The sequence below is a fragment of the Crinia signifera genome, chromosome 2 (genome assembly GCF_055691185.1).
Source record: "Crinia signifera chromosome 2, ASM5569118v1, whole genome shotgun sequence".
Classification (NCBI taxonomy): domain Eukaryota; kingdom Metazoa; phylum Chordata; class Amphibia; order Anura; family Myobatrachidae; genus Crinia; species Crinia signifera.
The window spans coordinates 237,446,527-237,472,742 of NC_139218.1; the positions used below are offsets into that span (position 1 = coordinate 237,446,527).

A 26,216-nucleotide genomic window follows, 5' to 3' on the forward strand; every position below is an offset into this window, starting at 1 on the left:
ACCGGGGACAGCTATGTCCGGCTGCTTCACTAGGGGGAGGCAGGGCTTACCTTCTGGGGTCCAGGAGGACCCTTCAGGAAGGTAAGCCAGAGGGGGGGTCGGCGAGGCGGCGGGTTTGAGTCGGCGGGTGGCGAAAAGAAGCCCATAGGCTTCTATAGGGTATCGTCACCCAAAGGTGGCGATACCCTTCAGTGCGGTATCATTTTTGATACATTGGAAAATGCGGTAGAACCGGGGTTTTACCGCATTTTCCATTTGATACGAAGTGTGTACCAGTATAAGGTCCATAATGTAATACAATGAACAGTCTACATGTACACGTAGGTGAAATAATTAGCAACATTGAGAAGAGTCTGAGAATACACAGACAATTGCTGCCACAGATCTCCCTCAGCCGCCCGTGTACTATATAGTCACTGCTGGGGATAAGCGGCTGGGCGTGGTCTCGGCGCTTATGAGTGACAGTTGAACAAGCGGATTAACCTTTAGTGGGCGTTGCCAATAATGTGGTACACCGCCAGCTGTGGGCGGGGTTATAGCGGTGACGCAGAGTGGGCGGGCCGCGGTGTTGGCAAGCTACTCCTGGGATCGGGCAGCGGCAGGGCTAGGTGGTAGTGGGCACGATGTGGCACGTCCTTGCCGCCGGATCGCTCCTGTTCCCTATGCTTTATTTGCTGTGCAGCCGCTGTGCCCGGAGAGCGCTGCCGGGGTGGTCAGAGGCGGACTGCTCGCTCATCAGCGTCAGGTAACTGGCTGTCCCGGGACATCTGCTTCCTCCCTAACATCTGGTGGAGAATTGTGCCCTGCACACAGCGGAGTATTGAGACGGAGGCCTGGCACACACGCTGCAAGGCGCCCCCTGTCTTATGTCTCTTTCCCCTACGCTGTCATCACTCCGAACATCTGTATATGTGACAGCAGCCTACATGTGCAGTACACTGCATTCTCTCTCACTGCATCTTACACAGCTCATTCACATATACATTACCCATGCTGTAGGTGTACACAGTGTACCTGCATGTCATGTACACCGACCTATCTATCTATCTATCTATCTATCACCCACCTACAAAGTAAAAGTGCAGTATCATTGGCAGGGGTGGGTATGATGTGTCAACAGCAGGGGTTAAAGTGGGGAACTGGCTGGAACTGAGTTCCACCACCTCTAAGGCACAGTAATTTTAGCAGAAAACCCTTGTCCAGCTACTGCCTTTTTCATGGGATTTTACTGTGGGAATTATGTGCAAGGTGCACTACTACTGTGGGTATTGTGAATAGGGAGCACTACTATGTGGCATACATGTAAAATATGTATTATTGTGTATCCTAAAATGAATAAAGGGCACTAATAAGTGATGTAATGTGAATAAGGGGCACTAGTCTACTTTGTGTCATAAAGTGAATAAGGTGCACTGCAATGTGGTGTAATATAAATCATGGGCACTACAAGCTGTCCAATGTGAATGACTGTGCTAGCATAATTTGAATTGGGGTACTATATAACCCTTATTAAACCACCGTTGTTTTATAAAGTATGGGAAATAGGGCGGAAATGTATAATTGCTGGGGGTGCCAAAAATACTGGCCCTGGTCAGGGCCACCACTAAGGAGGGGGGGGGGGTAGGTGTTGGGGGACATACGTTGCACAACCACTTTAAGCACTGGTCAACAATTAATGCTACTTAGGGCATTTTGAGTGTGTGGTTCTTATAACTTTGAGCATGCCATTAAGTAACATGTTTAAAGTTATAAGGCACACACATTAGAGATGCTCAAAGTAACAAAAGTGTGTGGGGTCCCAACACCCGCATTCACAGGTCCACATAACCACTTACCCGATAGGGGAAGCGGTCATCTATTAGAATGAACTTAGGTCTACAGTCATTAGGTCGACCCCACTAGGTCGACTGGCAGGAAGGTCGACCTGACTTAAGGTCGACATGGGCCAAGGTCGACATGACTTAAGGTCGAATTTGCATAAAGGTCGACATGAGGAAGGTCGACTGGTCATAAGGTCGACATGGGGTTTTTCACTGTTTTTTGAGCCGACATGTGCCGACAGGCGGTATTTCATGCCCTACCATCCACTAGGGCGTGGAGGAGGTTATTAAAGCTGTGGCGAGCGAAGCGAGCCACCGTGCCCGAAGCATTGCGAGCGTTGCAAGGGTCCGATTCTCATTGCCAACTGTGTCCATGTCGACTGTGTCGACATTCGGATAAAAAACAGTGAAAAACCCATGTCGACCTTATGACCAGTCGACCTTCCTCATGTCGACCTTTATGCAAATTCGACCTTAAGTCATGTCGACCTTGGCCCATGTCGACCTTAAATCAGGTCGACCTTCCTGCCAGTCGACCTAGTGGGGTCGACCTAATGACTGTAGACCTAAGTTCATTCTGATAGATGTACCGATTCCATTCTGCACATTACAGTCCCTCCCCGAGGTTGGTCTAATCACAAGAACCAGTCAGTACACCTAAAAGTACTGCAGGCTATTTATGTTTCTGATTCATTTTGTTGTGGTTAATGAAGGTAAATCTTTAAAACATCCTTAAATCATGTTTGTCCGCTCCAGTCCTAATTAATAGAATGTATCCTGTTATTTTTGTGCCTGTGAGTTCATGCACATTCTCATTGTCTGACTCTATCTCAGTATCTAAATAATTGACACATTTGCCATATTTGTTTATGTGTTTAATTATCAACAACAGGGGTGGCCAATCCGGTCCTCATCTACCAACAGTTCAACTGGTGCACAGGCGCAGTCGTTACTAACTGTCACATTTTCAAAGATGTGCTTCAATTAGCCCTAACCGACACATTCTACAGATCAACAGGTGGCCTGAAAAACATGAAGACATGAACTACTGGTAGATCTCGAGGACTGATTTGGCCTTACCTGTTCTACACCATATGTTCATGCACAGTGTTAGCACAGTAACATGTGCAAGATTATGTATTTGCTGATTCAGAGATGTACACTAGTCCCAAAATGTAGCGGAACTGGTATGGAATCCCGGCAGTCAAAATCCCGACGCTGCTGCAGTCATATGGGGGATACTTAAAACTTGCTGCTAATCCCTGAAAACTGATGTTTTCGGGGATTTAGCCGCAAATATGCAATGGTAAATGGGCCCCTTAGTCATAAGTCTCTTTTCTCCTGAAATTGTCACCTCTAGAGTAGAGTGAGCTCTTAAATGTCTGGCACTTTATGCCCTCAGTCTGGTATGGCTTTGTGTATATATTGGGGTGGGGGGGATTAACAGGTAGTGTGTGAGTGGGTACTGAACACAACATTAGTTATAGCACCCTGCACCTCTTTCCTGTCTGGTGTGTCGCTCTGGTCTGGTGCTTCTAGCATACTATGGTCTGTATCTTAGTGCCGCGATACAATATATAGCGTGCTAGAAGCACCAGAGCAGAGAGACACACCCCAGACAGGAAAGAGGAATTGCATGGGTTGTGACAGGTGCAGAGTACTAGAATGAACACTAGTCATGGCGACCATGATAAGTTTATGTCTGTACACTGTGCACATTAGAGCCAACATGCTTGCCATCATGGGATGTGTGGGTTGATGTTTATGTTATTATATTGTCATATACAAATGGAACTAAAGGTGTGTACGTACGGCAGATACTGCCGTGAGATGCGAGTCCCGACGCGATCAGATCGCATCTCACGGCATGACAGAGGGGCACAATTTACACTATATAGTGCAGATCTGCACTATATAGTGTTGCCTGCCCTCTATATCTGGCTGCCGATATGCGCTCACACGGGAGCCCGCATCGGCAGCGCATCGGGCTCGGAAGCCCTAAAAAAGCATGCGATTTGCATGCGATTTGGCTTCCGATGTTCCCTATATCGGGAACATCGGAAGCCAAATCTAACCGTGTGTACACACTATTACTCTATTATATTCTCACAATGGGGGAGGGGGGGGTGTCTTTCTACATGCAGTGTTGGGTTACTGTGTTGTGTGTATTGGGTTCGCATATATGTCATTTTTGGGATGATTTGGACGTGTAGTGTTATTATCAGCGAGCATTGTAGGTGATGGGTGTGATGGGTATGGGCATCATACGGAGAATTGTTAAGAGTGTTGTGCATTGTTTAAAGTTATTTTGTGTTGTGTGATGTTACATTTATTACGGTATATATATATATATATATATACTGTCCACTGTTTTGTCGGCACTCCGCAAATAATGGGCAACGGTCCCGGTGCACGTCTGTAGTCCAATACACGTCTGTAGTCCAATACAATCCTATATATATATATATATAGAGAGAGAGAGAGAGAGAGAGAGAGAGAGAGAGAGAGAGAGAGAGAGAGAGACTGGGTGTTGCGGCACTCCGCTGTAAGTGCAGCTGCAGTAGAGCAATGTATATATATATATATATATATATATATATGTGTATATATATATATATATATATATATATATATATATATAGACTGGCAATGATGGGCGGCACTCAGAGGAAACTTCCAAAAGCTTTAATGCGGTGAGGCAGAAACCAACGTTTCGGGGTGCGGTAACCCCTTTGTCAAGGTGCTCAAGGTGATCTTTTGAGCACCTTGACAAAGGGGTTACCGCACCCCGAAACGTTGGTTTCTGCCTCACTGCATTAAAGCTTTTGGAAGTTTCCTCTGAGTGCCGCCCATCATTGCCAGTCTATCCATTCCCATCTGGGTAGGCACCGGGGCATATTGGACCATTAGGGAGAGTGCCGGGCCGCCAGCAACCAGTATATATATATATATATATATATATATATATACATATGAAAGAGAAGTAGGGTTTCAGAGGGCGCTGAGACAGTGAAGCAACTTTAATTCACATATATTATTTAGTACATAAGCAAAAATATATAATCACCTAAAAAAACCTTCCAGGGTGTGGCAATATCCAATATCCAATGATAGCTCTGGTGAGTTGATAGATTCGGTCAGAGAAAGCCCAACACGTTTTGTCATAACCATGACTTCATCAGGGGTAACAATATAACTGATACAGCTATAGGTATATCCAAATATGACAACCAGACACGTATTTTCAATACAATCCAGAAATGCGGTATCCAAAATAGCATAAACGTGATTTTCTTCCAAAAAATTCTTGTATAGGCTCAGCAGAATAATGCCCTCAAAATTGTGAGTTTAGAGGGAAGGTGCTTACTGCATGACTCCACAACAGAGAAACTGTTGTAGAGTCATGCGGTAACCACCTTCCCTCTAAACTCACAATTTTGAGGGCATTATTCTGCTGAGCCTATACAAGATTTTTTGGGAAGAAAAGGCGGATTGTGCCCGAAACATGTCGGACCTGTACTAGCAATAAATTAGCTTTGTTTCACTATTTTATTAAATCCGAGAGTGCCATCTCCATTGCCCACTATCACTCTCTCTCTCTCTCTCTCTCTCTCTCTCTCTGTCTCTCTCTCTCTCTCTCTCTCTCTCTCTCTCTCTCTCTCTCTCTATATATATATATATGTATACTGTCCCAGGGTCCAAACAGGAGTTGTGAAGATCTGAGAAAAGGAACAGGTGGGGGCATGGACGGATTCAGGGGGGGGGCACCCGGGCACGTGCCCCTCTGTCATTCCAGACATAGCTCATTTTGTAGCTGAGGACTGGGGCTTTAGAACGAGCCCGGCCCCGCATTGCTAGCCCCCCCAGGAAACCGGAGATATCGCCTGGCAAAACTGGAACATTTTCCCCGTAGGATAACATGGGACCCGCCAATTCTGACCCCCACCCGGTTCCGACAGCTGCCAGTTCCCCCCCATGCATCATAGAAGTTTGTGATTGATCTCAGTCTAACCCAAATCCGTGGGCCTTCAATTTGTTACCAGAGGGGTCAATATGGGTCAATTGGTTCTGCAGATATTGCGGGTAAACCAATTTGTTTATTTCTGAAATATAATTTCATGGCTGTTCATGTTCTTTGAGGGCAGATGACTCTGGAACCAAACAGCCCAGTTTCACGGGACCAAAATCATTCGAAGCCCACTCAAAAGTTCTTCAATATGACCCATGTAAATGGGTCAGTTGGTTCCGAAGATATAGCCAGTTAAATAAGATAACCGGTTAAGGGGGTTTTCTCTCCCCCACACACCAGAAAATGCAGGGACTAGGCTGGTGTAAAAGGGGCCAACCCTGTATTTTCTGGTGTCAAAGGGATATTATTTCAAATAGCTGTGACCTGCAGTGCTCTGAATATAGCCGGGCAGCCCCCTGTTCTCTGCCCGACTGTCAATGGCTGTCACTTTTGCCTGACAGCGGCTGTCCCCCAATTACCACGTGCATTTATTCCCCCTTGGCAATGACCATATAATCCCACATGGAAATGAGCATGGAACCCCTGGCAATGAGCATGGAACCCTTGGCAATGAGCATGTAGGTAAGCAGCACTTATGTAGCATAATTTTTTATATGCATTATGGTGTTTGCCATAATATGTAATGGACATTATGGTGTGTGGCTTAACATGAAATGGGCATTATTGAGTACATTTTTAATTGGCGCCTTTGGCACACAATGTCCCTGAAGCATATTGTGAATTTTGGCTTAATCTGTGTGGCATTATGTCAATTTTGTCTCAATCCGTGTGGCATTTATATGAATCTTGGCTCAATCCGTGTGGCATTATGTGAATTTTGGCACAATCCATGTGGCATTATGTGAATTTTGGCTCAATACATGTGGAATTATGTGAGTTTTGGCTCATTCCATTTGGCATTATGTGAATTTTGGCTCATTCCATTTGGCATCATGTGTAAGGGTCAAGTATAATGGGGTCTATTATTTTGTTACATAATGTGTAGAAGTTGTATATGGCGGGGTACACTACACTCAAGGACACGCCCCCGTTTGAATGGCCGCACCCCCTTTTCTGGACAACTACATCCTTCACTTTTGTCGCCAAGGTGAACCTGTGTACTTTAAACGCCGGGGCCTATTTTTAATCCCATTCCCACCCTCTCTCTGCTCTCCTCTCTCTTGCCACTCTCGTAGCATGTACACTGGCACCACTAACACCTCCCCTCCCAAACCCTCTCCTATCATGGTGCCCCCCCCTTTCATTTTTTCCTGGATCCGCCCCTGGGTGGGGGCGCTTCATAAAGAAATACATTTTTATTATAAAATGAATTATAAAAATCAATTATAAAATTTTAAACTCGTACCACACTATTCCTCAATATGGGCTTGAGTACCACATGGTGTTAAAAACAAGTACCATCTCTCTGTGTCTGTGGTGACTTGTGGCATGTAGCTGTAAGCTCCTGCCACTCGGCTGTTCGGCTTGAAACTGTGTTAAATAAAAAACAGGTTGAACCCACGTGCTTGGTGTATATGGGACACTGTCCAAGCAATATATGTACGGTAAGTAGAAAATATTCTAGATTCATGTAGATAATTTTGCCTCAAGTTAGATACCAGAATATCATAAAACCAAGTAGGCATCAGAAACTTTGGAATTTCTTTTCATCTGATTTGTGAATAATGTTTTTCCTGAGGTCCCTGGCAGTTTTGACAGATCTAGTTTCATAAAAAAAAAAAAAAACTCTTGCTGTTAGCAAATGTACTTACTGTTTATGCTGAAAGTTGGTATGGTCTAGACCAGTGGTAGCCAACCCTAGCCCTCGAGAGCTACCAACAGTTCACATTTTCCAGACAACCTAGCTGCTGCACAGCTGCACTCATTAATCACTGACACATTTTAAAAGATCCACAGGTGGAGCTAATTAGCTCACTTGTGATTCTGTGAGGAGACCTGCACTGTTGGTAGCTCTCGAGTACTAGGTTTGGCTACCCCAGGCCTAGACTGTACAAATTTCAAAACAAGGGTATAATTACCATATATAATCTGAATTGATATGTTAGTGGCTTATTCAGTATGCCCCACAGACGTCTGAAAATTCCTATTCAGTGATTTTTGGTGATCTGCGCTTGCGACAGATAGCGGCGACAGACTATGGAGGTGGACCAGACAACGCAAGCGGCAGTGCTACGTACGGTGACTGCATGACATCACACACACAGCTACTGCAACTGTAAACATGGCCTAGATTTGTAGCTAGGCTGCACAGTCAGTACTGTGGGAGCGATTCTCTGTTTAGCGAAGCACTCGCACTTTAGTGATGTACCAGCAATATTTAGCATTTTGAATTAGGCCCTTAATCAGAATGCATTAATTTATCTTATGCAGAAACAATGTTTTCAATATGTGTATGTGTCTGGCAGTTTCTGTGGGCGTTTCTGGGTGGACTTTAACATGTACACAAACTTTATTATTTAACTAATTACATGTTTGATTAATTTCAAGTATTCAAATTGTTTATAGTGACCCATCAACTCCTCAGTACAAAATCATGCAAACAATTAACTATGGCTAAAATCACATTCAATCCTTAACATTTTTTTCTATTCTGCTACAGCTGTATGTTTGTTCTGAAATGTTGCAAGGTGAATTATCAGTGGTGTGTTCAAGATAACCATGTATGAAAGAGTGTCAACTCCCCTTTCCTCTTCTATCTGACACAGTGCCAACCACCTTTGCAGGTAAAAAGCATGGAAAGGGTTAATGTGGGTTATCAGAACCGTACACATTTGTTTACTTTGGTTCCTATTATTACACTTAAAGAGTAGGTAGACTTAGGGACACCTTTACAGCAATGTGTACCTAGAAAAGGGAGAGGGACGTACATCCATATAGCTCTTTTGTGGACTTTCCTCTCACAGGGAGTGCCGGACACGGTCCTGACAGTCGGGATCCCGACAGTCATTTACCAGACATCGGGATCCCGACTGTCAATACTCCGACAGACGGTTGCCCGATGGCCACCGGCTATTCTCCCTCGTGGGGGTCCACGACCCCCATATCAAGCCCGCAAGGGGCTTTGTTGCGCTCACCATGCTGTCTGAGTCCGGGCAGTCAAGATCCCGACATCGGGCTAATGACTGTCGGGATCCCGACTGTCTGTACCCTATACCACACCCCTCACAGGATCTATGGTACTATGTTGCCTTCTCATGGGGATGGGGTAAGAATCTAAGTGGGGACCCTACTGGTAGAACCTTGGAACTTATCCCCGATCCCACATAGTACCGCTTGACGGCGGCTCATTTTTCAACTGATTAAAATGGCATGTAATTGGATAGCTGGACAATTACCACAAGTCTCAAATTGCAATATATGGGTGTTTTTATGGGGCAAAAAAAGATTGCACGTGCGTATTGTATTCTAACCTACTACACATTGTTATTGCTGAGATGTTATACCTGGCCATTCTCAATAAAAATCCATTGATTAAAAAAAAAAAGATTGCAGCTAATTGTAAACCTCACTCAGTGTGAATAAATGGACATGTTATTTAGAATAATTAGATTGATGTGATTGATGTTAAGAACTGGGAGCATGTGTCCTACTGTAACCACTGGGTAGGTAAGATCTAATGATTAACCTGGAAAATTAATAAGCTACTAATTATTGTAATATTGGTGTATTGTATTGCTTCTAAATATGATAAAGAAACCATTGTATTTCCTGTTGTTTTGTCTGTGTGAAGCCAGGGGCGGATTGGTAATAGAAGTGCCGGTGAAGAGTCCCGGTGGGCTGGCATGCATGAGGCTGACAGACTGGTGGTGTGGGTGTGTTAGAGGGTAAAGTGTGGCATGCTGGTGTGGGTGTGTTCAGGGGTAGAATGTTGCAGGCTGGCAAAATGGGCATTTAAGGATGCCACTTTTTGGAGAATTTTTCATGGCCACTTTAAATTCTGCTTATGACACAAGGGAAGGGCACTGTATTGGATTTAGCATAAAGTCACAGACACTGTAGGGAAAGCCACAAGGACAGCTGCAACGGTGTCCCCACCCCTTCAACAGACTCCACCTCCACATAGGCTGTTTTAAGAAATTTTACGGGATGATTTGTCATCCTAATCTGCATAGGGGGGTATTCAATGCTGGATGATATTTCCAATACTTGGAAATATCAGCCAGGACCTATTCAATCCTAGCGTTTACGGGCGGGACTCACCGCTGCAGAATCGGCTCTTTGAAAAAATGTATCTGCAATTTCAGAAATGGCTGCTATTTTAGTGTTTGTTTACGAAAAAAAAGACGTGGAGTCGCCAGTCTAAGTATTTTCCGACTTTCTGTTACTGAAAGCAGGGAAAAAAGAACATGTAATTGATTGAATGTGAATAATATATATTTTATGCGAAAATGGACGATATTTCCAAGGATCAGAAATATCTGCCGGAATTCAATACCCACCATATTCTATTATGTTCAAATGTGTGATTTTAGCTTTGTACAGATGAATCTGCAATGTGTTTACAGGTGTGATTATAATATTTATTTTTCATCTAAATATTTTTATTAAAGCACTGCATTACATTGCAATGAACATACACTTGTACAATTTAGACTATATTACAATTAATACAATTTAGACTATTTGCATACAATTTAGACTATATAGTGCAGATCTAGATTTAGACTATATAGTGCAGGGGGGGTTCTCACCCCCCCCCCCCCCCCCCCCCCACACACACACACACACAAGAAAATGCAGGGACTAGGCTGTTGTGAAAGGGGCCAACCCAGGCCACCATAGGGACCATATTTCCGGGTAAGTCTGTGCATTTTCTGGTGTGAAAGGGGTATTAGTATTCAGTTTGGGGGCGGGGGTTTGCATCAGCTGCTGGGTAAAGCAGTAATTGGCTAGTGCCTAGGGATATAATTACCAGTGGTAAATGACTGAGGCTAATTGGATACCCCCTCCTGGTATGAAAACCATTTGAATCAGAAACTGACAAAGGGGGTTATTCTGGCTGATCTTGCGAGTCCACCAAACCCCTCGCAGCGTGTGTTCGCATGCACTGGCTGCGAATGGATGTTTAACATAAACATCCATTCGCAGGCTGCAGGTAACACCCACATCATTTGATGGTCGCCGACCATCGAATGATGTGGAAAGAACATGCACATCTAAGGTTCCTCTGAGGTAACCTTAGATGTGCGTCAGCATTCTGAAGGAAGTGGGCGGGCAGCTGACATCCGGTGATGTCAGCTGGCCGCCCCTGGCGCCCAAGTCACTGCGCCATTTCCATGGGAGCGCCCAGCGTTTTCATGGGAACACCCATAAAAAGCTGGGCGCTCCCATGGGCGAGTCCCTCCACCTGCAATGTTGGGTGCACCCTGCGGCCCCGTGCGAACGAAGGGGCCGATGCAAACGGACCAGAATAACCCCCATAATATGTTTGAAAGGATGGACTGAAGGACTGGAAATTCCTTAGCCTATGTAAATGTATTCTGGCTCATGGAGGATTTCTTGACTAGGCTATCAATGGCAAAACTATATCCTGTTGCCATATACTCTAGTAGGGTAAGGGAACCGTCGGCCCTCCAGCTGTTGTTGAACTACACATCCTAGAATGCTTTGCTACAGTTTTAGCATGGCCAAATAGCAACACTATAGCAGTGCATGCTGGGATGTGTAGTTTAGCAACAGCTGGTGGGTCAAAGGTTCCCCAGCCCTGCCATATAGTAAGAGGAAAGTCTGCTTCTCTGTGTTCAAATTTAGGATTATCTAAAAAAGGCAGAAATATAGACTGATTGAGAGCATATATTAGTGCCAAAATCCATGTAGTTCCTCTTTCCTGCCTGGAGTGTTGCTTTCTGCTGTGGTGCTTCTAGTGCAGTCTGGTCTGTAGCTCAGCACTTTAATACAGACCTGACCGTGCTAGAAGCACCAAAGCAGCGAGAAACATTCCAAGCAGGAAAGAGGTACTGCATGGGGTTTGAAAGGTGTGGTGTGCTAGAATGAACATTAATACATATGCCGCTATATGCCATAATCTGTATTGGCATCATCATAATGGATTGTCACTCACTGGCTGTATGACAGAATCATGCTGGTGGGAAAAAGCTAATTAGACTACAGTTAGTAAAGAAGTATTTCAATATTAATCCTGGCCATGCAGCCAAAAACACAGATAACGTAGTATAGCAGCGTGATTCTAATGAAGTACACGGGAAAGTGGATGCCGCTATTAGATTTATTAGATTTAGGTTGTTGCAACGTAACCAAGGCAATGTTTTGGCATTTTCCCTGCCATATACATTTCCAGATGAGAGTATTGAACAGGTGTACATTGCTTTGTGTAGGCAAATGTAGTAAAGACATACGGAGATGATCCACTCCGTTAATTCTGCATAGATGCCAGATATAACTTTGGTTATATTAATGCAATGCCATTCCGGGGAGTTTACATTCAGACATATTCACAGCTAATCCCCTGACATTGACAGATTCATGTCATTTTTGTAAAATCAAAAATAAAGATTTTAAGTGATGTATAATGAAACATCATCAATAAAGGATGAGAGTTTGACTTCAGCAGTGCCACATCTCTGCCCCTAAAGGAATGCCAGAATCGAACAATTCAATGTTCTATTTCTTCAGTACAGCCAGGTGACTCTTGGAAGGCAGCAGTGAAATCCTGTAGGTCTAGGCACAAAGCAGTGCTAATACTGTGATGAGTCAAATCTGAAAAAGGATTTTCTAACCAGTAAGACTTGTAGTTTTAATGGACAAAAGACATTCTCTTATACAGAGCTCATACTGATGAAATTGTTGAGTTCTATAACTACAATAGGTTACTATATTACTATTACTACTGTATATTGCTATGTCCTTGACTTCTATGAGGTATATTGGGATAGCTGTGTAGAGTTTATCTTGTTGGCATATGGTGGATATTTGCTCTTTGATTGCTATGTTGCCATGTGGATTAGAGGTAATTGTCTGGAATTTACAGATCACATGATCTGAATGGGTTGCTGTTTCCTGTGTGCCACTAGGAAATGAAGTCCATATTTTGGCAGTGTCCTCATTCTCCTGACGTGCTCTTTAACAGGAAGTCAGGGACAGCTGGAACCGCTTTGACATAAGAAAAGCATGTGAGAGATCAAAAATGGAAGCTTCACTCTATTGTAGAAGTTAAACCTGTTCATTAATAAAGTGTTTTGGTTATTGTTCCAGGAGGGACCTCGTTAGACTCTTTGCCACCAAACAAGTAGGTTATATAGAGAACAATAGATAACACCACCAATTTTACAGCTACTAAATACTGTGAACTCTGTATTACTGAGGATTCAACATTGGGGTGAACTTAGTGTTAGATTTTAACAGGTTTAGTTAGGACACTGTTCCCTAAATATCCCCTTTATCGGACTGTCAGGAATTGTAGCTGTCATCTTCATTCCTACCATAATTGCTTTATCGGGAGAAAAGAGGTTGGAGACTCCAGTCTGCTTACTGGAGTTGAATTTCAGTATCCATCAATTATCATACTGCTATAGAGTATATTGGGCAAGTGGCCAGGATCATCAACAGTCTACCTTAAGATTTATCTGTCCAATATGTTTGGTGGAAATAAAAATCTGATGTGTGGGAGTAATGCCCGGTACACACCAGGACAATGGTGCTTGTGAGCGGGTCATCCCAGGAACGTACGACCCGCTCACGAGCTGACAGCGCCGCCGACCCGACGCCAACGTGCCGCCAACACGCCGCGAAAATGTGGCTGATGTGATCGCGTTCCGCACTCAGAAAAGACCGACCCGCAGGGCCGCACATCGGATTGGGATTGCATCAAAAGGACACTGAAATGGCCCAAAACATGGCCAATTTACATACAATCGGTCAAGATTGTATCTAAATTGACTCGTTTTGGGCCATATCGTCCTGGTGTGTGCCCCACATAAGTGACAATTTGCTTCCAAATACTGGACAACAGATCTTCAGAAAAATTGGTTAAATCATGGTTGATTGTCATGTTCCCATACATTACCAGATTTTTGCTTCCACTAGACAGACAGCAGATAAATCTTTCACTGTGTATTAAGCTTTTGCCACCCGCAGAGGTACAAACGAACTGTGGTCACTTACAATATTTAAAATTAGGCGAGCAAGGATTATGACATGTTAGAAATATTTGGGAAAAGAGGGGGGAGATTATCGGGAATGCTTGGCATTCTGGACATTGATAAATCTGGCAGTAAATCCCTTCATCGATTTTTGGGTTCAAATATTGTTTAATACATGGGCCCAATTGGGATATCCAGGTTTCCCCGTGACATTTGTCACACGTGCTGGTAATCAAGCAGAGAAACAAGGCCAGACATCTAGATACGGAAATATACTCTATGCACTTAGAATCAGACCAGATGCACAAATGCATATTTCTGAAACATTGCATACACAGATAAATAAATGCAATAAACCTACTTTGCTAAAGTAATAGCATAGACATACAGATACTTGTAGGCAGATACATGGGGAAATAAAACATTTATGCAGAAAGGCAGTTAATTAAAACAGATAAGAGAATAAAAATAGACTATGGCAGACATGTGCAGAGAAATATGCAAACCAGATACACAGAGATAAAGCATAGACAAGTACAGAATCAGAGCCTGGTACCTCTTATCTGACAGGCTCACACTATGATAATTGGACTTTATTTCCTACAGAGATCAGGCTGGGGGCAGAACAAGTGAGAGAGAAGAGGCTAGTTACATGGGGACATGTTATCTGCTACACTTTGTCTAATGACAGTTCCTCTCCATTATGTGCACTTAATAGATAGTTTATTATATCATTAGAATGGAGTGGAAATACAATGGAACCGCCATTGTTAACATTGCTACAGACAATCAGCAGTGCAGTCCCTGTTTACCAGAATATGTGAATACTTCTCCTCTTTGGCCCACACAACAGATTTTCTTGCAACTTGTATTGAACAGATATGGGGCCTGATTCAGACCCCATCGCAAGCCTGCGAATTCGCAGCCCAAGCGATTATGGAATGACCGTGCATGAGCCGTCCATGTGATCACAGCCAGCGATGGTTGTTTGCAAGTTGAGTGACAGCCGCCAGGCATTTGTGGGCGGAATGCCGCTGTTTTCTGGGATTGTCCTGAAAAATGCTCCATGCGTTGCCCGGCCGTTGGGAGGGAGGGCCGCCGAGGAAATCAGCAGCCTCCTCCCCATGGCCATCGCAGCGCAGAGTAAGTCTAGACCTACTCAGCGACTGTGAACAGGGGAAAACCATTGATGGTGATTGATTGAGAATAATTTTCACCGTGTGCACAGCTGTGAACGCATTCGCAGCCTTGCACAGGGAAGGGGGGAGACCTTGGCATGGCAGCATTTACCTGATCACTGGGCCCAGCGATCTGGTCTGAATCAGGCCCATAGTTGTTATGTTTATGCATTACCAAGAAATAATCTACTTTGCCATGGTATACTTTGCTGCTGCTGTCAATGGGGACTACGATCTGATTCCTAGGTACCAAACTGTGATAAGAGAAGCTTTTTAGCATTTGGCCACATTCATTTACACCATTCCAAATAAGTTTGGATTATTAGATAGACAGCATCTAGGTCGACAGTCACTAGGTCAAACACTATCGGTTGACAGTGAGAAGGTCGGCCCAAGAGAAAGGTTTACATGCACTAGGAAAACATGGACAAAACGTTGACACAGGCAGGGGCGGATCCAGGAAAAAATGACAGGGGGGGCACCATGATAAAAGAGGGTTTAGGTGGGGGAGGGGAGGTGTTAGTAATGCCAGTGTATATGCTAAGAGAGCGGCAGAGAGAGGGTGGGAATGGGATTAAAAATAGGCCCTGGCATTTAAAGTACGCAGGCTCACCATGGCGACAAAAGTGAAGGATGCAGTTGTGCGCGCACCGAAGGCGCGCTCCGGAAAAGGGGGTGTGGCCACTCAACAAGGGGCATGTCCTTGAGTGTAGTGTACAACACTATATACAACTTCTACACATTATGCAACAAAATACTAGACCCCACTATACTTGCCCCTACACATGATGCCAAATGGAATGAGCCAAAATTCACATAATGCCACATGTATTGAGCCAAAATTCACATAATGCCACACGGATTGAGCCAAAATTCACATAATAACACATGGATTGAGCCAAAATTCACATAATGTCACATAGATTGTGTCAAAATTCACATAATGCCACACAGATTGAGCCAAATTCAAAAAATGCCACACGCATTGAGCCAGAATTCACATAATGTCACACAGATTAAGCCAAAATTCCCAATACGCTTCATAAACAGGGACATTGTCCATCAAAGGCACGCATTAAACATTTACACCATAATGTCCATTACACGTTAAGTTACACGCCATTATGTCCATTATGTATTATGCCAAACACCATAATGCCTATTAAAAATTATGCTACATACTGTAAGTGCTGCTTATCTACAAGCTCATTGCCAAGGGTTCCATGCTCATTGCCAGAGGTTCCATGCTCGTTGCCATGTGGGATTACATGCTCACTGCCAAGGGAGAATACATGCTCGTGGTAAATGGGGGACAGCCGCCGCCAGGCAGAAGTGATAGCCACTGATAGTGGTAGAGCCTGGCTGTATTCAGAGCACTGCAGGTCCCGGCTATTTAAAATAATACCCCTTTCACACCAGAAAATACATTCCCAGGTTGGCCCCCTTTACACCAGCCTAGTCCCTGCATTTTCTGGTGTGAGGGGGAGAGAAAACCACCCCTCCCCTCTTTAACCAGTTATCTCATTTAACCGGCTATATCTTCGGAACCAACTGACCCATTTACATGAGACAAGTATCATATTGATTTGAGTGGGCTTTGAATGATTTTGGTCCAGTGAAACTGAAACGTTTGGTTCCAGAATAATCTGCCATCAAAGAATATGAACAGCCATGAAATTACATTTTAAAAATAAAAAAATCGGTTTACATGCAATATCTCTGGAACCGATTGACCGATATGGACCAGCCTGGTACCATATTGAAGGCCCAGCCATTTGGAATTGAATGAGATCAACCACAAGCTTCTGTGATGCCAGGGAGGGAACTGGCAGCTGTCGGAACTAGGTGGGGGTCGGAATTGTCGGGTCCCATATTATCCTATGGGGAAAAAACGTTACAGCTTTGCCAGGCGATATCTTTGGTTCCCGGGGGGCTAGAGACACGGGGCTGGGCTCGTTGGAAAGCCCTGGTCCTCAGCTACAAAAGAAATGACAGGGGGGGCACGTGCCCAGGTGCCCCCCCCCCTGAATCCGCCACTGGACACAGGAACCAGTGAGGCTGCACGCGATACCTCAGTTTAGTGTATTTACAGGAGAAATCAATCTTTCTGAAATTGAAGTGGAGAAGGTGGATGTTCAGGTGGAGAATAAAAAAAGAGCTGTGAGGGGGGGATAAGAGAGAGGTGGAGCAGGTAAATGTAAAGGGTCTGTTTAATAAATATCTGTATAAAACTGTATTATAGTCAGTAATGGAAATGTTTTCCTTGGAAAACTATTAGCCTTCAAACCTCAGTAAAGTTCTACTTGCTGCGGATTCCTTCCATTGACACCCAATACTCAATTTCAAATTGGTATGATTTGTCATCCTCTCTTCCAAAAGAAGAAACTAATAACAGACAATTTGCATTTGTGTAACCACGCTAAACTGCTTTTGGATTTGTACACTATTCATTTGTGCTTGTCCATAGATGAGATTGCATTATAGGGTATATATAGATGTCATTTATCATTTGTAGTACTTAAGTTCCAAGTCAGTAACTTAGTTTTTCTTTACTGTTTATTTTCTTCTATTTGTAATTGGTGTATTGGATCCAAAGTCCTTTTTTATGCAAAAACTCATTGGGTTATATATGTGGCCATACAGAAAAGAACCTGTATATGTACTATTCTAACATTAGTGGTGATAAGAATGTTCTCGCCAGTTTATATATTTTATCACAATGCTCATATTGATATGCCTTTTCTTGTTGTGCCATATGGACAGAGATGCCTGGCATGATTACCATGCTGTGCACTTTTTCCTCGGTTTTGCTACTTTTTGCTCAGTGTATACATTCGATTTGGACTATATAATCTCGCCTGCACAGTCTATTTTTCTATTCGATTTTCATGCTGCGGGGGGACACACAGGGCCGGATTAACAATGGGCCTGATGGAGCTGTAGCTCCAGGCCCACTCTCCAAATAGTGTATGATGTATGGTGCACAGACAGCGCTGACACTCACTGAGTGTTAACCAGTGATTTAAATAGTGAATAGTGCACAGTGCAGTATATGATAATTGCACTCTCCAAATAGACCTGCAGCCAGTGGCGGATGCAGGCGGGGCGGGGGCATCTGGGCACATGCCCCCTGTCTTAGCTGAGGAACGGGGCTTTCCAACGAAAAAGCTGTCTTTGGATGACAGCGAAACGCGTCATGGGCTGCTTCACTCACATGCCCCCAACTGCCACTTCACGCATTTGCACTTTATCCTGGAATCCAACCAGCCGCCCTGACCAGTGGACCGTGTCCTGCAATTCCAGCCTTACAAGTGAACTCTTCCTCATGTTCCAGGATTTGTATGTATTTCTTCGGGCACCGGGAGCAAGTTGTCCCATTATTAAGAGAGTGCCGGCAGTTTTGGGAAAAAATAAATAAATATATATATATACACACACACACACACACACGCACACACAATATTTTCCCCTGAACTCCGGTGTCCCAAATCTGGGTTACCTCCATAGGGGTGAGTACATTCTATACGGTTGCAGGAAAGTGGGTGGCACACATAAGACTTCAAACTTATTAAGAAACTTGCTGGTGCAGTTTGATACATATACTATATATATATATATATATATACTTTGGAAGAACCGCACTCAGTCCATAGGTAGGAGATACAGGGCGGTGCTCCACTTTAGAGGATTTTGGATCCCAAACATAGAATTTGTAGAGAGGCAGGCACTCACCAACACCTTGTCTGGTGTACCCATGTTGATGATCTTGACAAAGACCCCTGCTGTGGGTCGAAACGTCGATGCCTGTTTGATGTCCCTATGATGTGACGAATAAATACTACTTTGCTTTTGCACAAAATCTCAGTGTTGGTGAGTGCCTGCCTCTCTACAAATTCTATATATATATATATATATATATATATATATATATATATATATATATATATATATATATATATAGCCCATTACATGTTAAGCCACACACCATAATGTCCATTAAAACACCATAATGCCTATTAAAAATTATGCTACATAAGTGCTGCTTACCTACATGATCATTGCCAGGGGTTCCATGCTAATTGCCAAGGGGGAATACATGCTCGCGGTAACTGGGGGACAGCTGTCGCCGGGCAGAAGTGAAGAACTTTTGAGTGTGCTTCGAATGATTTTGGTCTTGTGAAACTGGGCTGTTTGGTTCCAGAGAAATCTGCCCTCAAACAGCCATGAACTTACATTTTACAAATGAAAAAATCGGTTTACCCGCAACATCTCTGGAACCAATTCATCCATATGGACCATCCTGGTGTCAAGTGCAAAAGTTGACAAAACAGCACACGCTTTCTGCGCCTCCACCTTCACATATATATAATGAAGAAAATATACAACCCTTTTGAGCTGTCACTCAAGGGACACTTCATGTAAATCTTTCATCAATTGTCGGCATGATTCATGTGAAACAAAGAAAACAATGAATCATAGCGTAGCAAATTTTTAAATAATACAATAAAATCCAAACAAATGCTTAGATTCCGTCCAAAGTAAAATGAGAACCTTAATAAAAAGAGTTCTCTAATGAGCGATAAAAATGATCAGCATAAGGATCTGAAGTGGCAGATAGTCTGTAGTTACCCAAAAGTATGGAGAACTAGATGGAATCAGTTCTCAATGAAGCATTTCAGGAAATAACAGTCTGATGTAGGTTTACCAGTCCCGGACCGCTGCAAAAGGGTTGTATATTTTCTTCATAATATATATATATATATTTGCACTTGTATCCTATTGGGGTAATTTGAGTATACCCTTTAAAAATCACCACATCATGTATCTGCAGACTTCACCTGTGGCGCACTGTGTTTAAACCTATTCTATTGTACATCCTGGTATCAGATTGAAGGCCCAGAGATTTGGTTTGGAAAGAGATCAACCTCAGCTTCTGTGGACAGCGGCCCTCGAATGATTTTTCCTCCGTGCCGCAAGTCTACACATCCACTCGCAGATTCGGGAGCGAACAGGCCTGAAGCACCCACTTGGAATCACTCATTTAGAATATATATATATATATATATATATATATATATATATATATATATAAATAAAATAAATCAAGATACTTCTTTGTAGAACTGTCCTTGACTAGTGTGCACATATAATCAATGTGATTTAAAGAGGTCAAGTTCTGTTTCATTTCAAGGAGTCAGATGCATTATTTGCACCTGCATTTGTTATCACTTCATTCACGTGGGGACTGCCATTGATAACCATGATAATAAGTACAAATATCGGCGGCAGTCATTGTAAGGTCAAGTGTTTCTTAGCTGCAAGTCCTTGTTTGCATCAACCTTTTATTAGAATGATATAAGTGTTCGAATGATGCACATCTAAGCTTTACAGATATATTCAGTTATATTGTTGTGATTAGAAAGTAATGCTATAATATATTGGCCTGACCTTTTCAGGACATGCTTTGTAATAAAGGAGTACACGGACTGGATAAAAATGACAATATACTTATGTTAGAGTCTTGGATCAAACGTTGGCGCCTTCTGTACTTGGACAGATGACCTTGTCTATGTTTCAGGCAAATAGATTGTAAGCTTGACTAGGCCTGAAACATTCTATGCAGAGTGTTGCTTCCCACTGTATCCACTGTAAGCAGTAACAAAATAGAGCGAGATCATGTACTGTACGCGTTCAGCAGTGTGTTATCTGCACTATATACATAACCATGTACATTTATATATGACTTTATACACAGTGGTATGTCTCCAGTTATTGGAAGTGCTAATGAGAGGGGATTTGGGGAAGAAAATAAATTTATACCCCTTTCAGACAGAAAAAAAGACCCAGGAATTTCCCTGCTCTTGCCATGTCGACCCGGGTTTTTCTTCTGTCTGAAAGGGTCAACACGGGTCTAAAGTTCCGGGACTTCGACCCAGGTATTTACCTGGGTTTTTCCCGGGTCTGTATTCCAAAAACCCGGGTCGCCGGCTGTCTGAAAGGAAACGACCCGGGTTTTTGGGATTATTACACATTGTTAGGCACTGATTGGCTCTCCTGGTGGGGTGCTGGCTGATTGGTTGTGAGGATAGGCTTCTCTGATTGGCTGGGAGGGCATGGCAATGGAGCTGGCCTCTGAGGTCATTAGGGAGCTGAAAAAAGGATAGTATGGCCCACTGGTAGAAGCAAGAGGTGAGAGCTGCTGGCAGTGAGAGGGGAGGAGGATATCGGCAAACAGATGACTGGGACAGTCAAAGATGACACAGTGTACTCAAACATTGCAAATATACTGACAGCCATGTGAGGTAACATGTACCTTCCAGTATATAAAAACAATAAAACTTGTTTACAACATATCCTTGTGTCATGCCATAGTTAATGCAATGCAGTGAGCAGTCACCACCCACTTTTGATGACCTCATCTCTGTGTGCCTTTAAAACTGTCCTATTGTTATGACACACAGAGTTTTGCAGGAAAAATCCGGCTTCTGTGTGAAAGGGGTCGACACGGGAAATACCCGGGTTTTTGCTCCTGTGTGAAAGGGGGTCAGCCCCTTGCTGCCTAGTTGTACCCGGGTTTTTGTATTCGGGAAATACCCGGGTTTTTGCTCCTGTGTGAAAGGGGGTCAGCCCCTTGCTGCCTAGTTGTACCCGGGTTTTTGTATCCGGGAAATACCTGGGTTTTTCGGATTTTTCTGTCTGAAAGGGGTATCAGTAGCATAAAACCACACCAGCGCTATGGTCACACACACACACACACACACACACACACACACACTGTATAGAAGCCTGGAGAGAGCAGAGGTTAGGAGGAGGCTGAATGTGTGGGACAAGAAAGTAGAAGTAATGAATAACACAGCACATAATAGAACAAAGCAAGGATATTATTGTACTAATACTGACAATGTCTGACTTATTCACATCATATGAATACTAGTATTTGTACTGTACGCAATATTATTATGTAGCTAGTTAGTGTTCTTTGTTATAAAATGATTTAAAGTGTACACGTCACCCAGGTGGGCGTGGGGATTCATGACCGCACAGAAACGCTACGTTGCCGCATTAGGGCCATGGGATTCTAGTGGACCAGGCCACTATGAGCCTGATTCTGGTTAACTCGCAAAAGCAGCAGTATTTTGCTGTTTTGTGAGCCATGTAACGCCGCCTGCCGGGCATGCAAATCCCCGCCCCCCCCCCCCCCCCCCGCTACATGCCGAATGTATCCGCCGCACTGCCAATGGATGTTTTGCATAACAGACAGTGTCTAGATAGGCAGTCAGTAGGTTAACAACAAAAGGTCAGCAGGGTGAAAAGGTCGACACGAAAAAGGTTGACATGGTCCCAAGGTCAACATGAAAAAGGTCAACACGTGAAAGGTCGATGTTCATTTTTCATATTTTGGGTGATGTTAATGTTGATACCTGTTGATATGGACCCCCAATTAATGTAACGCTTCCCTCATCATTCTTGGGCTTACCGTTGTCAATTGTAGTTCGTGTGGTTGGTAAAGAATTTAAATTGTCGGCCCTTTTTACACGTCGACAATTTTCTTGTCTACATTTTGACTGTCTACCTAGACACTAGATTTATCAACCAGAAACAATAATAATAATAATAATAATAATAATAATAATAATACTAATAGCTGTTTTTGGCCATGTCCGAAGCAGCACAGTTGACATATTGGTTGCAGCCCTAAGGTCCAGCGTTTGTGCAGATTGCATAATCTCTCCATGTTTGCATGATTTTCCTCCCACACTCCAAAAACTCCTATGACCTTTTCATACCCTCACTATCCACGTCGGCGTGGAGTTGACTTTATAAAGTGTGGCGAGCCCGAAGCGTGGCGAGCGCAGCAAGCTCCACGAGGGGACGCGGATTACTTTACATGTATTCCGCGTCCGCTCGCCACGCTTCGGGCTCGGTGGCTCGCTGTGCTCGCCACTCTTTATAAAATCAACTCCACGCCGACGTGGATAGTGGGGGTATGAAAAGGTCATAGGACGCGTACCGCCGCCGCTCGCCACGCTTCGGGGTGGCGTGGATAGTGGAATTTACAAGGTCGACCGTTGTTACGTCGACTAGTGTCATTGTAAACAGGTTTAATGGTGTACCCCTAGACCCAACTAAATTTAGCCGCTTTAGCGTCTAAATTTAGATGTACCCCTAGACCCTACTAAATTTAGACGCTTTAGCGTCTAACTTTAGATGCCCCCTTCTTAGCGGTTTGCAGGGAGTCTACATTTAGACGCTTTAGCATCTAAATTTAGGTGCACCCTTCTTAGCGGTTTGCAGGGAGTGTAAATTTAGACGATAAAGCGCCTACATTTTAGCGTCTACATTTGGGACACCCCCTTTTATAGCGGTGTGCCGGAGTGTCTAGTTTAGAAGCCCCGTACGTTAGCGGTGTGCCGGGGTGTCCAGTTTAAATGCCCCCGTTGTCAGCGGTGTGCAGGACTGTGTATTTCACAGTGGAATTACAAGTACCACAATGACCTGTCAGCACTGAGCAGCGCGCGCTGCTGCTGCCAGCGCTACGCTTATAACGTAGATTACATATGGAAAGCAGCCACGCACTGCACTGAGAACATTTAGAGCGGCACACGCACAGTAAACACAGAGTCTGGCAAGTTGCCAAGTTTCACTGTGCGCGCGGTGGCGCTGTGAAACTACACAAGTACCGATCCTTGTGTTAGGGTAAGGGTGCACCATCTGCATTTCAAAGCAGAAGTCCATATTTATTAAGCTCTGCGGGCATTTATAGCATGCTGGTTATGCTCATGCATAGATGCTGAACTGCCTGTTAAAACAGTTTTTACAGATGAGTAGTGATGATAAAACTTGTTTTTCGCACTTTCAAAATCGCCCATTATCGCACTTTTTTAAAATCGCATTTTTGCCACGGATTCGCATATTTAATGAGGTGCGTGTTCCGGAAAGAAAAGTGCGATTTAGTGCAATAATGAGCGAATTTTCGGCATGAAAGTGTGCGAATTTGAGGTAATGTGCGATTTTGTGTTTGTAAAAAAAATGGCGTGAGGTCCCCCCTCTTGAGCATAACCAGCCCCGGGCTCATTGAGCCGGACCAGCCCCAGGCTCATTGAGCCGGACCTGGTTCCAAAAATACGGGGGACAAAAAATCGGGGGGTCCCCCCGTATTTTGAAACCAGCAGCAGGCTCCAACAGCCCGCAGTGTCATGCCACAGCCGGGGGACACTTTTTACATAAGGTCCCCCGGTCGAAACATGAGCACCGTGGCTGGTCAGCCATGGATGGGGTACCTGGAGGAGTGGGGACCCCCCCAATAAAGGGGTCCCCTCCCCCAGGCTTCACCCATCCAGGGCTGAAGCCCGGGGCTGTCACCGGCGTCCGTGGCCAGTGGACGCCGGCTTGATAGGGTTAAATCTGTCAATCCTAACATTGCTTTATACAGGAGAACTACAAGTACCAGCAGACCTCCCCGCAGGCTGGGACTTGGAGAACCACAAGTCCCAGCATGACGGGCATTAATTGGCCCGCTGGGACTTGTAGTCCACCTGTAAAAATGTTATAAGAAAACACACACAGAGAGAAGTATAACTTTATTACATACACACACACACACACCTCACTTTTACACTAACATACTTACCGATCCAGGATCCAGCGCTGGTCTCCCTCCTGCATAGACGGTTCAGCCCGCACTGACAGCGGGCTGAACCGTCTTTCTCCGGTACACATAACAGCCTGTGTAGCGCTGACTCCCTGCGCTACATAGACTTTAACACATTTTTTACCACAGGACCATGCACAGATCTCAATGATCTGTGCAGGGTTCTGGTCAATTCGCATACCAGAACCTGGTCTGATTTTTTTGCGAATTTAAGACACATTTCCCAAATTCGCATCTCATTAAATATGCGAATTGTATACTTTTCAATGGGAAAACATCTGGATGCGAGTTCCAGCGTAAGTAAAAATCGCACTTTCTAAAAATGCGATTTTGCGGCAAAATCTGTGATTTTTGCCGTTTCCACATCTCATTAAATATGCGAAAATGGGATGTTGCCCGTTTTTCGCGAAAATATCGCGAAATTTACATTTTTGCATCTCATTAAATGTCACCCAAAGTTTTCCATAAAGGAATGCATAGCATTGAAGGCAATCATATGAAGGTCAGCTTGAATGATGTGCCATGTTTTGGTCACACCAGTGCCCTTGGCCGCTAACATACCTGCGGGTTATAGAAGAGGATCATTATAGCCAGTAAATATTGTCTGCTAAATGTGTATATTGTATGGAATACCATGTCTCCTACTGTAGATTGATTAGAAGAACATTACAAGTCAGTTTGGAGATCTGTGACCTGTAGAAGAGGTTACTACAGATATTAGAAGTCATCTCAGCCATGCATGACCTTTACTTGAGCTCTTTACTGACTTTTCATTTCCTTGTAATTTATAGTAGGGGTGCATTATTCCATGAAAAACTACTCTTCAGTCATAGGGGGTTATTCTGATTCACTCGAAAAGGCACAATCACTCTCTAATGGACAAAACCATGTGCACTGCAGGTGGGGCTGATGTAACATGTGTAACATGTGAGAGAGTTAGATTTGGTTGTTTTATTGTTTCTGTGCAGGGTAAATACTGGCTGCTTTATTTTTACACTGCAATATAGATATCAGTTTGAAGTACAAACCCCACCCAAATATAACTCTCTCTGCACATGTTACATCAGCCCCACCTGCAGTGCACATGGTTTTGTCCATTGGAGAGTGATTGTGCCTTTCCGAGTGAATCAGAATAACCCCCCTAATGTAGATGTGGAAATGAAACATGAGATAAAAGCTATTATTTTTTATTGCCGTTGTTTTCTAATTTCAGGATAGTCTCGTCTATTCAGGGAGTTCTTGCTACTGTGTCTGGGCTTATTGTTATAACCTCCTGCAAAGATGTGAAAACTGACAGGTAAGATCATTTTGAAAGCTCAATGTGTGACTTGTTAATAATCAGTTTTGTACAGATGAATGTATCATTTGAACTTGTACGGGTGGCCATACATCTGTGACATGGAATTTAAGGTAAGGTACAGTTTGCATGCCATATGA

General features: G+C 43.8%; 1 protein-coding gene across 1 annotated transcript in view; it reads left to right on the forward strand.

Moving 5' to 3' along the window:
* Positions 1-517: 517 nt before the first annotated feature.
* The window catches only part of TLCD3A (TLC domain containing 3A), a 58,480-nt gene continuing 32,781 nt past the window's right edge, over positions 518-26,216 (forward strand). Inside the window, exons 1-2 of the mRNA XM_083174060.1 lie at positions 518-745; positions 25,993-26,076. Of these exons, the coding sequence (XP_083030186.1) occupies positions 624-745; positions 25,993-26,076 (206 nt within the window). The 5' untranslated portion in view covers positions 518-623. The remainder of the gene's footprint in view (positions 746-25,992; positions 26,077-26,216) is intronic.